This window comes from Callithrix jacchus, chromosome 9 (genome assembly GCF_049354715.1).
Source record: "Callithrix jacchus isolate 240 chromosome 9, calJac240_pri, whole genome shotgun sequence".
Classification (NCBI taxonomy): domain Eukaryota; kingdom Metazoa; phylum Chordata; class Mammalia; order Primates; family Cebidae; genus Callithrix; species Callithrix jacchus.
This window is the reverse complement of record NC_133510.1, coordinates 115,217,844-115,232,191: the sequence shown is the minus strand read 5'-3', so window position 1 is coordinate 115,232,191 and position 14,348 is coordinate 115,217,844. Positions and strand designations below refer to the sequence as shown.

At 37.1% G+C, this 14,348-nt stretch overlaps 1 protein-coding gene across 21 annotated transcripts in view; it reads left to right on the top strand.

Annotated features, from left to right (window-relative positions):
• HECTD4 (HECT domain E3 ubiquitin protein ligase 4) overlaps positions 1-14,348 on the top strand; it is a 224,153-nt gene that overhangs the window by 99,708 nt on the left and 110,097 nt on the right. For all 21 annotated transcript variants that reach the window (XR_013522118.1, XR_013522117.1, XR_013522116.1 and 18 more), the window contains exons 8-13: positions 289-481; positions 3,890-4,048; positions 8,339-8,452; positions 9,643-9,783; positions 12,981-13,213; positions 13,588-13,733. Coding sequence is in view for 18 of the 21 variants with exons in the window: in XM_078337356.1 (XP_078193482.1) it covers positions 289-481; positions 3,890-4,048; positions 8,339-8,452; positions 9,643-9,783; positions 12,981-13,213; positions 13,588-13,733 (986 nt within the window). In the remaining 3 variants the exon portion in view is untranslated. The remainder of the gene's footprint in view (positions 1-288; positions 482-3,889; positions 4,049-8,338; positions 8,453-9,642; positions 9,784-12,980; positions 13,214-13,587; positions 13,734-14,348) is intronic.

Genomic DNA, 14,348 nt, shown 5'->3' with positions numbered 1-14,348 from the left:
AGTAAGCGCTGACTGTGGAATCCAGTATAATGAATTTTAATCAACAACTTTTCATAGACCTATTAAATGTTACAGCTATTATGAAAAATGAAAGCTCTCAAACTTAGCATGGTCTCTTTTATTTGTAGTAGTTTCCATAGGACATTTAAGTTTTATGGTTTACATCTACTCAGGTGCAGTTTTTGAAATATTTTTTGTTTACTCACAGTAATATCCTCAATAAGAAATTTGCTAACTAAATTGAAACAGATATCATTTTAGGACCTCCCTTTTTTTTTTATATATTAGGTTGAAAATGATGTATTTGTAGCCAACCCGCTTCAGGAACGCACAATTCTAATGAGAAAAGAGGGCGAGTCTGCAAAAAGCATTAATGAGATGCTTCTAAGTAGACTTTCTCGGTACAGAGCCTCCCCGTCAGCAACGCTGGCTGCCCTGACTGGTTCCACCATATCCAACACACTGAAAGAGGATCAAGCAGGTATGTTGCTCTGCACTTCCCAGACCTGTTTCCTTGTATGGCTTCGTTCAGCTGTGTTTTATTGAGCACTTCCTTCGTGCTGTACAAAGCCCTTTCCTTTGCATAGTTGACCTTATTTGGTCTTCTGGTCATTGTCCAGCTTTTTATTCCAAGCCAATACATGTTGTAGGCTATGAACATAAATTCGCATGAACCTGTACAAATGCAAAACAGCCCCATCTTAAACTGTAAATGCCTTATCATCATCACCGTTTGTATAAATTAGTTGATTTCATATTTTGCATATGCTCTGTGAATGTGAAAACCTAATTTTTAGCATCATCTTCCCTAAATATGGTCTTGACCAAGCAAGTAAGAGAAAAGCCTTCTACAGTAGCTATTTCGTTTTTTAGAATTCATCATTTAGTTTTTATAATTTTTTATTTATTTTTAATTTTTTTAGCTTTTGTAATTTAATGTTTTAAAATAGATAATACATGTACAGAATTTGAAAGTCAAAACAATGTAAAAAGGTATATGCAGAGAAGTCTTATTCCCACCACATTGGTGAATTTTATATTCTGCCCCCACTCTACCCCACCCCAGGTAACTATATTTGTTAGTTTTCATTTATCTTTTCCAGGTTTCTTCATGTAAATATAATTAAAGATAAATTTATATGTTCATAATTTCTGCCTTTTCTTAATAAAAGGTAGCATATTATATACAGTGTTCTGCACTTTACTTTTCTTCTTGAGACGGAGTCTCACTTTGTTACTAGGGCTGGAGTGCAGTGGCGCAGTCTCGGCTCACTGCTACCTCTGCTTACCAGTTTCAAGCGATTCTCCTGCCTCAGCCTCCCAAGTAGCTGGGATTACAGGCACCCACCACTACCCCCAGCTAATTTTTGGTGTTTTTAGTAGAGACAGGTTTTCACCATGTTGACCAGGCTGGTCTTGAACTCCTGACCTCATGATTCGCCTGCCTCAGCTTCCCAAAGTGCTGGGATTATAGGTGTGAGCCACTGTACCCGACCTGTTCTGCACTTTTAAAGTAGGAGTTCATAACGAGGATACATCTTTAAGGGAGTATGTTATTAAACGTGCTCCTCAAAATTTTTAAATACCATTTTATATGTATCTGTCATAACTGTCATCAGATTTTCAAAGTCATCTATGACCCCCAAAAACATAAGAACCGTTATTCCATAGAGTTTACAGATTACATACTAAATACCTGGATTTATAACAAACTGTGAACTGTAGTAAAAGATAAGGCTAGAAAAAGATGCCATATGTGGAAATCTGCATTTGAATTAATATGCATTTAATGAATTCAGTGTAATTTTATGCCTTATTTTTATAGTTGGAAATGCTAAGAAGAAAAACTATGGTCAATTCACTATGAGACTACTAAATCAAATACTTATTAGTCCATATTAGAATTTAAGGACAGGCCTCTATTGTATCAAAGATAAGTGGCAAAATTGTTAATAGTTGTTATTATTTGAGTAAGTTGATAATTCTAGCTATAGATATTTTCCAGAGGACAGTTTTTTTTTGTTTGTTTTAACCTAAATAAACATTTTCATGACAAGCTGAAGGCTTGATCTGGTATTGTCCCTTGGGAGAAAATGAAATCTTACCCTAAACAATGGAAATACTAAAGGAATTCTTATTGAAAATATATATAATATAAAAAAATAAAACCTCAGAAGGCAAGGGTATATTTAGAATTTGGTAGAAATGTGCTCTCTTTGGCAGCACATATACTAGAATTTGGTAGAAACTGGTATCTGTATTCTTAACATGTGGTCTCAATGTACTTTTTTTTTTTTTTTTAAGAGATGGGGTCTTGCTATGTTTCCCAGGCTGGTCTCAAACTCCTGGGCTCAAGCAATCATTGTACTTTTATATGCATTCTCTATATATTCATTTAACATGATGTTGTTCCATTAAAAATTCATCAGTTATGAACTAAGAAACTTTTGAAAATTAAGCAAACATTCAAGGGGTCTGTAAGTTTTTATTCCATTATAAACTAATACCTATTACCAATGTTAATAAGTTTATGTCTATTAAAAACATCTTGGTGAAAATGTTATGCTCACAAAGTTACTAATTTTCCAATTATTGCTGTCTTGGTGTTTCTTACCAGTGGAAATTTATCTTCTTGAATTTATGTCCTTAATGAAGAATATACCTGGTGGGGTCTTGCCACTTAAAAGAAATAAAGCTTTTTAGAAGTACAAGCATTCAAAACAAGTATCCAATAGATTAGGTTTCACTTTACTCACTTTTCTAATCTAAACCATTCAAAAATGATTTTCATTTATCTAGGCTATAGATAATAAGTTAGATTTTATAGCCTGACACATTTCTAAGTAAAGCACTCTGATTGATTTTCTGTTGACATCATCAATCCTCTCTAGGCTTGAATATAGAAGATCCGTAAATTCACTCCATGTTTCAGATATGCCAGTAAGGGAGATTAAAGTACATTTTATACAGCTTGATTAGAAACAATAATTATTTTCCTAATGACAGTTTTTGTCATTGACCCTTTAAAAAGAGAAAAATGTATATAAGGGGTTATAATAAACTATAATAAATTATAGTTATAGCTATAAAATTGTTTTGTGATAGATATTGTGAAAGCTTTCATTAGTTTGAAATTTTTGGTTGATTTCATGTTGAAAGCTGTTTATGAGTACAGTATCACAAACTGTCAAGAATTTGTTCTATATATAATGGAAAAAAGAAAAAGAACCCCAAGATCTTGATTAGAATATAGGTTGTTCATCCCAAATCTAAAAATCCAAAATGCTCCCGATTCTGAAACTTTTTGAGTGCCTATGTGATGCCCAAAGGAAATGCTCTCACTAACCTCAGACTTAATGAGTAAAGATAAATAAAGGAAATGTTCATTGGAATATTTTGGATTTGGGATTTTTCAATTAGGAAGGCTCAACCCTTAAGTATAATGCAAACATTTCAAAATCTGAAAAAATCTGAAATCTAAAACACTTCTGGTCCCAAGGATTTCAGGTACATGTACGCAACCTGTATCAGTTTTCTAGGGAAAACACAAACAAACAGAATTCTTTTTTTTTTTTTTGAGATTTAGTCCATGTGAAGATTTATTTTTCTGGAATAATTTGTAGAGGCATGAGGGCAGACTGAGGACTGGGAACACCTTCAAGAAATGTTCAGAACGTGTAATAGGAGGCCAGGGATCAGGCTATGGAGCCGGAATATAATTATCTTCTTTCTTAGCGATTACTTCTTATCTGTTTTCCTAATTTGGAAATCTGTTTTCCAAATCTTAGTTTGAGTTTGGGGCTCTCTCATTATATCCTAATCTGTTTTGGTAAACAAATTTATTTCTGTGTCAAATATTTTGACTTGGCATTTTCATTCCTTTCTCCAGCAAATACTAGCTGTGGGCTGCCTCTAAAAATGCTGCGGAAGACACCCATATATACCTGTGGCACCTACTTGGTGATGCTAGTGCCTCCTCCAGGGGGATCAGGCAGCTCTGCCACCCGCTCTCTTTTTGGTGGAACAAGTGGTTTGTCATCTTTAAAAAGTAAGTGAATTTTGCTTGTGGCATTTCCCTGATTTATCTCAGACTCTGAAATTTAAGGCTCTCCTATTATTTAAAACTTACTTTGTTGAATAGTTGTTTGCAATAGCTCTCTGATAACAACAAAAAATACCAGTTATCAATGTAGGTTAGGAAGATTTAAAAATATAACTTTTTGTGGATGATATAATAGTATACTTTTGAAAACTATTGTCCTGTAAAATTACTAGAAGTAATAATCAGTTCAACAAAGTTTTAGGAAGTAAAATAATATTTTGTCACATTATTTACTGATGACACAGTAAGAACTCTACTCACTATGATAGGATTTCTTTTTCTTTTTTTAGACAGAGTCTTGCTCTGTCACCCGTAGGGTACAGAGGCACGATCTCGACTCACTGCAACTTCTGCTTCCTGTGTTGAAGTGATTCTTCTGCCTCAGCCTCCCTAGTAGCTGGGATTACAGGCACATGCCACCATGCCCAGCTAATTTTTTAATTTTTAGTAGAGACCATGTTTTGCCATGTTGGCCAGGCTGGTCTCGAACTCCTGGCCTCAGGTGACCCACCCAAAGTGCTAGAATTACAGGCATGAGTTATGATGCCCCGCTGATAGAATTTCAAAGCTATTAAAATATGTATGTAAAATACTTCCATTTTAGGACACGTAGAAAATACTAAGCATAAGACATAGAAAAGAAAATGTGTAAAAATGTATAACATTTTTTTTTGAGCCAGAGTCTTGCTCTGTCGCCCAGACTGGAGTACAGTGGCGCTGTCTCGGCTCACTGCAACCTCCACCTCCCATTCAAGCAGGAATCAGTACTTTATTACTTTTTCCTGCCTCAGCTTCCTGAGTAGCTGGGATTACAGATGTGCACCACTATGCCCAGCTAAGTTTTCGGATTTTTAATAGAGATGGGATTTCACCTTGTTGGTCAGGCTGTTCTGGAACTCCTGATCTCATGATCCGCCTGCCTCGGCTTCCCAAAGTGCTGTGATTACAGGCCTGAGCCACCATGCCTGGCTGTATTAATACTTTTAAATATACATATATTTTTATAGGGAGGCACACTTCAGTCATTAAAGCAGTGCAATTTTGCCTTCAGAATGGACACATAGTTAAATGGAATAAAGTATAGAATAAAAAAAGTGTTCCTTGGGTTGGGCGTGGTGGCTTTATTGAGATATAACTCACACACCATAAATTTCACCCCTTTAAAATATACAATTCAGTGGTTTTTAATATGTTCACAGAGTTGTGTAATCGTTACCATTAATCTATCCATTACCCCAAAAAGAAACTCATACTCATCAACAGTTGCTGTCCTACTCCCTGACCCCTGGCATCTACCAATTGACTTTCTGTCTCTGTGGAGTTACCTATACTCTACTTTTCATGTGAATGGAATTAGACAACATATGGCCTTTTGTGAATGCTTTCTTGTTTGTTTGTTTGCTTGCTTGATTTTTAATTTTTGGTTTTATTTGATAGTAGCAAAATACCACTTATTGTTTTGTCTCATTCTGTGCATATTATCATGGCTGAGCTAAAAATAAAATCAGGAGGAGCTATAAAAATAGATGTAGACAGACATGTAAAAATCTTGTTTCTTCCTTTTAGTAACTATTATCTTGGGAAAATTTGTCATTCAAAGCTTCCACTTTCCCATTTAAAAAAATGTACAGATAATTATATCTACCACAGAAGATAGTGTGAGGATACTTGATACATTATGGAGAGTTCTATGTAAATATAGAATCATTTTTCCCTCTATGTAAATATAGTTATAGATTGTATCAACTGGAGAGCTGTGTGATGTGAGAAGAGATGGAGAGTGTTCTCCACTTATGGACAGTTCCACCCTTGCTTAAAGATACTCCTTGCTGTGGTGGGCTTGGTCTCTAGGAATAAAGTACATGGAATGAGGTCTTCTCCTTATTGCTTGCAAATGTGCATTTATTACTGGACACCAGTGATCCTACATCTTTCTCAGTCTTGAGTGATAGGATCACTATGTGGTTATTGAGGCTCAGACAGGTGAAGTGATGTGGTCCAAGTCTCCTGACACCAGTCCCAGCTCTTTTTCATTGGTTCCAAGTTTTTTTATCCATCAGTTTTGCATTGCTGCAGAGGCTTCAGGAAACTTACAATCATGGTGGAAGGCAAAGGAGAAGCAGGCACCTTCTTCACAGAGTGGCAGGATGGAGTGAGTCTGTGACTGCTTTTTAAACTTAACATAATGTTTTCAAGGTTCATTCATGTTGCAGCATGAATCAGTACTTCATTACTTTTTGTGGTTGAATTCTATTTCATTGTGTGGATAATACCTCATTTTGTTTATTCATAATGTGATGGACACTTGAGTTGTTTCTACTTTTTGGCTACTTTGAATAATGCTGATGTGAACATTAGTATATAAGTTTTATGTGGATAATTTTTCATATACTTGGGCACATATATAGGAGTGGGATTGCTGGGTCATATGGTAACCATATGTTTACCCTTGGAGGGACTGCTAAACTGTTTCTCAAAGTTGCTGCACCATTTTATGTTCTCATCTCCAAAGTATAATGGTTCTATTTTTTTCTACATCCTCACCAACATTTGCTATTTTCCATTTTTCTGATTATAGCCATCTTTGTGGATATGAAGTGGTACCTCATTGTGATTTTGTGCATTTCCTTAATGACTAATGATGCTTAGCATCTTTTCATGTGCTTATTTGCCATTTGTCTATCTTCTTTGGAGGAATATCTATTCACATCTTTTGTCCATTTAAAAATTGGGTTTTTATTTTATTGACCATCAGTTTTTTCTTTTTTTTTTCCTACGATTACCACATATTATGACCATTAGTCTTATTAAATTGTGTTTAGTCTCCTTGGCATGGCTTTTTTGCTCAATTGAAATTGACCCCATTTAATTAAAGTGGGTCTTCATGGTACCATTCTTTCATGAGGATATAGCTTACACAATGATCCTACGTTAGCCCAACAAATCAGTAAATGCTTAAATTCCTTCTGTGTCCTGTTCTTCTTTGGCTACTTGTGGGCTGCTCAGAAAGTGGAAGAATTGGTGCTTGCCTTTAAAGAGCTCATAGTTTAGTTGGGAGAGATGACATACATGTATGAGACAATGAGAAAATGATAGACAGTGCTGCATCCCTGCTGGAAGGAACCATGTGGAGCAGATTTGTGAGTTGCAGAATCTGAGAAAGAAAGGCTTATTGTGGAGTGGGGTAGAAAGGAGAGACTTCATGAGGTTTTGAGTTTACGCCATAAAGAACGGATTTTATTCATATAAGTGGCCAAGTGGGGAGAAAGCATATGTATGGTAAGTACCATGAAAAAAGAGATTTGGAGATCAATTTTCTACTGTCCTTTTTGTTTAATGGGAAAACAAAATAGAAAAAAAGAGTATCATTTATGTTATAATTCAAGTCAGGCATGATGAGGATCTGGGCTACTAGGGTGATGAGAATATGATAAAGAAACTCAAGAGACACAGTGCTGAAGTTTTGTTTGAAAGTGGGGAAGAAAAAAAATAAAAATAAAAGATAAAAAAAAATTTTTTTAAGTGGGGAAGAAAATAAAGTCAATTATAGCAACACACACACACACACACACACACACACGCACGCATGCTGATATGGATCCTTGACATATTTTAACTCATTTTATCTTCACAATAACTGTATAAGGTAGGTACTTTTTATTACTTCCACTCTACAAATGAGGAAACAGACGTTCAGTGACTTTCCCAGGGCCACCTGCAGTGTCAGAGTTGGAATTCAAACTCCAAAGTCCATGCTCTTTACCACTGCACTATCCTGTGTTAAGGGAAAAAGCCAGGGTTTCTCCAAGTTTTAGAGCCAGTATTAGGAAGGATTGTAGCTGAGCTGTGTTTGAGTGTTCATCAAGCTTTACTGAACACTGACTAACTGCTCAGGGTTTCTTGTAAACATTTTTATCTTGTGATGTTAGTGATCATAACCCCTCTTGCAGTTAGCCTTTTGATAATGTATATCAGAAGGAACCTTCATGCAAAAGTCACCATTTTAAAAACACTTTCTAAACTATGGTTCAGTATTAAATTTAGGAAGATGTCTGGTTACAGTTTTCTTTCTGTGGTCTTATGCATATATTCTCTGTCTCTTTACCACCAATTACCACCAATATGCAACAACAAGAAAAGGGTGTGATTTTTATAAAAGTCTCGTTAATAGCCTGAAATTTAAACCTTAAAAATAATCTTCAGGATCATTAAACAGCTTAATGTTTCTTTCCAAAGTCCTAGCCTCCAGCTTGGTGTATAATATTTCGGATGGTCAGTTTACAAGTCGTGCAGATCTCATAGATGCTGCTGGAAGCTCATTGGGGCGTGGTGCTCTTGTACCAGGATTGGGTAAGAAATAAACGCACATATTTCTTTGGAAAATTTAAAGTTTTAGCAAATTTGTCTTGAAATATCTTGCAATCCCCTGTGACATTCTAGTTTCCTTGAAAAGAAAGATGTTTTTTGTTTTTAATTTTTTTTTTTTAAAGACAGGCTTTCAACAAATTGGTCAGGCTGGTCTTGAACTCCGAACCTCAGGTGATCCACCCACCTTGGCCTCCAAAGTGCTTGGAATACAGGCGTGAGCCACCACGACCAACCTGTTTTGTTTTGTTTTGTTTGAGACAGAGTCTATTCTGTCACCTAGGCTGGAGTGAAGTGGCATGATCTTGGCTCACTGCAGCTTCCACCTCCCGGGCTCAAGCAGTCCTCCCACCTTAGCCTTCCGAGTAACTGGGACTACAGGAGCATACCACCGTGCCCAGATAACTTTGTTTATTTTTTTGTAGAGCCAAGGTCTCACTGTGTCACCCAGGCTGGTCTCGAACTCCTGGGCTCAAGCAATCCTCCTGCCTTCGCCTCCCTAAGTGCTGGGATACAGGCATGAGCCATTGTGCCCAGGCAGAAATAATTTTTTTATACTAAATTTTAATTTTGGGAATCAGTATAAGAAATTGCCATATGCAAAATTCCTCTGAATAAACTGCATTTGAAGATAATGTTTATTAGATTGTGTGATGATGCCCATAAGAAATTTTCAAGGTTTATGCCATAAAAAAGTTTATTTCCTGTTTATTAATTGGTATACTTGTTATTGTTAGAAAATGAATGTTAAGTAATCCCATTGGATTTTTTCTTTGTCCTGGCTGGTAGGAAGCTTATTTCTAAGTTTTGGGCTCAGTTACTAGGGCTTTTTATTGTGTATTAATGTTAATTGGTTCTGTTATACCTGGATTTTTAATGTAAGCCACTTAAATACTTTTTGGAAGTAGGTCACACATAAGTCAGTTACTAAGAGCTATCTATTTTGTGAGACTTATTCTTTCTTACACAGGAGTTAAGCAAAATTAAAAATTAAATCCTGGCTTCTTGCTGAGTCCCAGCCTAGTGCCTTGCCAAGTTAATCTATGGGAACAGGGATGTGGGTTGTTAACATTAGAGAGCATCCTTGCCCTTCCACTTTGTAGCAGTGATTGTGAGAAATATGTATACAGGTAGCTGGTGGCATGATGACTGAATACAGTATGCTGTTTTTGCAGGTGCGTGTTATGACACAGTGAACAACATGCTATGGACATGCTCTAATGACTATATCGATCAGTGGTGTAACCCTGGGAATCAAGCCTTCCATTATGTCTGCCAGAGACTTGGAGTCAGTCACATTATCACTGAGCCCAAAGGTGAGGTGGGCTCAGGGTCTTATAGGAAAAGATTTCCCTCTGAAATGTGAGAGAATACCACAGCATTGGTAGGTGAAAACATAGCCCAACCCCAAAATGTGTCACCAGTTTTCCCTCTTTGAACTTTTGAAATCTAAAGTCGTCCTTTGTTACCTTTAACCATGAAAGATGAGTTATGATTAAGCAAATAAGTATGTAAATAGAGCTTTTGAGGTGGTCCATAGATGTTTTTAAAGGAATATTGTTATGTCCTTCCTGAAACTGTTGGAATTTTGGTGCAAAAATTGATTATTTGTGTTTGGCATGGGATTATATGCTGTCATAGTGTTTTGCATTGATAATGACTTGTTTATATACAAACTTATAGTTAGGTGGCCGCGCGGTGGCTCACGCCTGTAATCCCAGCACTTTGGGAAGCAGAGGTGGGTGGATTCCCTGAGGTCGGGAGTTTGAGACAAACTTAGATAGAATTACCAATGAGGACCTTTGTACTTTTTAATATTAATATGAACATTCTTAATATTGTTAATATTAACTTAAAATCTTGTTGCTTTAAAGTCAACTATACTAATATGGAGGAATGAATCACTCAGCAAGTCCTCACCCCATAAAGCAATACTAAAACAGGCAAAATTATCAAAAACAACTGTTTCCTGGCTCTGGAAATTGCCAATGCATACACCAAATTGAGAGTGGTTGTTCATTAGAAAAAACCCTGAACTTTGGGTAAGAATGGTGGCAGTCTGTGGTGTTCCTAGCTAAAGCTGCTCCTATCCTCCACCTCAGTCTGCTCTGAGATGGTTACTTTGCTGAGCACCTCAAGCTTGGTCCGCACAATAATTCAGGGTGGGGAAGATTGTGAAAAGCAGCAGCTTTGCTGTTAGGAGCAAAGCATGGAAAAACCTCAAGTCTATTAGCATTGTCAGTAACAGTAGTCATCTTGGTGGCAAACAACAGAAACCAGTGGCTCATCTGGCCTTAGATCATGATCCCATTTAGGGCAAGCAGTGGCCCAGCTGACTAGCTAGAAGTTTACTAGTGAGATCTGGATAGTGAGAAAGCTGTGGGGACCACTCACCTACACAGAAAAGGCCTAAGGCAGCCTAAGCTACTCACATAACCCTGGCTCAACATGAGTCTGCATACACATGCAAAGCTGTGACAGGGCCTAACAGGAAGTAAAAACCAGGGCAGAGTTTAAAACTGCCTGAACTTTGCTGGAGTTCCTTCAAAACACACAGATTCATCCAGGGTGAAAGTGTTACTGGCTCAAGGTGTTTGAGCACAATCATTGGTTGACAACCACTAAGGGATACAAATAGGGGTGACCCCCTAGGAAGCCAGGCTGAAAAAAGAAAAACAAGAATAATAATAAAAAATGAGGCCAGGCATAGCGGCTCATGCCTGTAATCCAAATTCTTTGGGAGACTGAAATGGGCAGAAGATCACCTGAGGTCAGGAATTTGAGACCAGCCTGGCCAACATGGTCAAACCCTGTCTCAACTAAAAATACAAAAATATTAGCTGGGCATCTTGGTAGGTTCCTGTAATCTCAGCTACTTGGGAGGGTGAGGCAGGAGAATCGCTTGAACCTGGGAGGTGGAGGTTGCAGTGAGCTGAGATCATGCCATTGCACTCCAGCCTGGGCAACAAGAGTAAAACTCCATCTCAAATGAATGAATGAAAGAAAGAAACAAGGATTTGAAAAAATAAATAAATAAACTGAGCAGAGAACCCAGTAACCACGAAATGCAGGAGAAACTCAGGTTTGGACTGATGACTTTAAAATCAGATGAAGACTTAAAGCAGCCATTATAAATACATTTAAAGAACGAAAGGAATTCAAGTTTAAAAAGTTAAAGGAAAGTATGATGACTATGATTAAGCAAATTGAGAATTTCAGTAAAGAAATTGTTTTTTAAAAAAATCAAATGGAAATTCCGGATTTGAAAAGAAAAATTCATTAGAGTGGCTTTACTACAGATTTGAGCTGCTGGGAGAAGAAAGAAGCAAACTTGGGCCATAGATTGGTAGAGTTGTTCTGTCTGAAGAGCAAAACAGGACCCTTGGGGAGTACTGGTCAGGCATTTGTAGACTGGAATGTCCTTCTCTGTGGGTTCATTTAATGCTTTCTCACGGTTTAACTTATGTTATGGATTGAGGGAAGAATACCATAGAAGCAATATCCCCTTTATATTAATTATATCATATTCTAGGATACATGATATTGACATGACTTATTACTAGTGATATTAAAAACTGATCACTTGGTTTAAATAGCATCTGCCAGGTTTCTCCACTATAAAGTTGTGACTTTTCCCTTTCCATACTCTATTAGTCTTGACCACACTGAAGGGAAGGGGAATTAAGCTCCACTTCCTGGAAGAAGCGTATCAGAGAACTCATAGACAAATGTTAATCACCACAGTAATTAATATCTCTAGGGTCAGTGTATTTTCTCAGCTTTCATTCTTGATTATGGTATTACTAAAAGTGAGTTGTGCATGTAGAGTGGTGAGTTTTATGGAATGTAAATTATATCTTGATAAAGCTTTTTTTTTTTTTTTTTTTTAAAAGGAAAAAGTAGAAAAGAAAGTCCACATTATATTAGTGACTCCCAAACCTTTTGCCTGAACTCCATACTATGTATTCACTTCCACTTGGTTATCTAATGGACATTTACAGCTTAACATGTCAAAACATGAGGAGCCATATATAGATGGGAACCATTTATATGGGTTCTAATGTGGAGCAGCTATAGGACCTGGAGAGGTTTTACTGAAGAGGTTTTACTAGAATGGTTACCAACAGGAGCTGTGGACTGAATCCAAATCACACACTTCTTAGCTGTGTGACCTAGGGCAAGTTCCTTAACTTCTCTGACTCTTGGTTTATTGATCTACAACGGGGCTAAAATAGTCGAAGTTGAGAACCATGTAAAGCATTCAGCCCATTCTTCAGCATATAGAAAGGGCACAGTAAGTGGTAGCTACTTATGTTCCAAACAAATGAACTCCCCAAGTGTTTTCACCCTAGCACCTGTGGCAGGGAGAAGGGTTATCTGACAGCAGTAGAAGAGATTATAGCCAAAGTACCCTTTCCTAGTGCACATGAACCTTTTATAAATCAGAGGTCTGTTCTTTGGGGACCACCCATAGAGACGTCTTTCCTCACTCAGTTTCCTTTTCATCTTTTAGAAGAGGCTATAACCACGAATGAGGTTATAAACCAGTTATTGCACCATGTTGGTGCGATGTGCATACACCAACTCAATCTTCTTGCTACCAACCCCAATCTTCCAATCACAAGTGTCTTGGGCAAGCAGCATCCAATTGAAGCACATCATCTTAGCAGTATTTGTGACATTATGGAGAAGGCCATGGTTAATGGAGATACCTGTATTATACGCTGCATTCTCGTTGTCTTTCAGGTAAATACACTGTTTGGAGATAAATAAGATGGTAGAGAAAAGGAAATGCAAACCTGTGCTTCAGCCAGTTCATTTTTACCAGAATAAAAATTTAAGAACTTTCCTGTTCTGCATCTTACCCACCTTCTAATCCTGTAATTAGAATTACATTCATTGCACTGTAATTAATGGAGTATTGCTATACATAGCTCATTGCAGTTAATATATGCAAAATATTTACTATAATTATACTATTACACAATAGAAGAGATTGTGGTTAAAAAAATTCACCTGGTTATTTGTTCATAGGATATCTACCATGTACTTTCTTTGTAGGGATAATTTTATCCCCAGTAGAATTAGCATTTTGAGATAAACTCCTTATGTTTCTGTAGGTGGTATTTAAATTTTTCTTCAGCCCACAAACTGAAAGGAATCGAGACATCATTCGACGATCGGGATTGCTTCTTTGGCAGTTGTTGATGGCACCAAAAGATCAAATTTGCCCTGAAATTCAGAAGGAAGTCTGCCTTGCCATCAGGTAAACAGCTAATGATTTTCGTAGTGCTCTCTGCAAAATGATTCTTCTGCAAGGCGTTGTAATCGTCCCTGAAAGCTGGTAGTACAAATGTCACTTACCCTGTCCCACAGTCAGGACTTCATGGATTGGGAATAATTTCACTGGAGAGAGGTTTGTGGCCCCACCTGCAGAGCACCAAAGCCAACTATGTACCTACATTTCCTTATCTCACTGTTTGGATTAAAAAAAATTCTTTAAGTGGATATTTTCATTGTTTGCAAGCTGATGTTCTCATTTTGCAGAGTGTGGCAGGGTAGTTAAGAAGCAGGCTTTGGTAGCAGGCAGACCTGGGTTCTAGACTTTGCCACTCACTAGTGTGATCTTGGTTTAAGGTTCACATTTCCTTAGCTGTAAGATGGGCATAAAAATAGCACCTGTTTTATGGGTTTGTGAGGTTTTCCTAAGGTAAGACCTGATGCAAAGTAAGCGCACAACAATGTGAGCCTTTATTAATCTGTTTTAAACCTTTTGAGACAAGAGAGCAGAATTTACAGGCCATTTTCTATTTATTGTCAATCTTTTTTTTTTTTTTAGTTCAGTAAACTTTTTTTTTTTGAGATAGAGTTTCACTCTTGT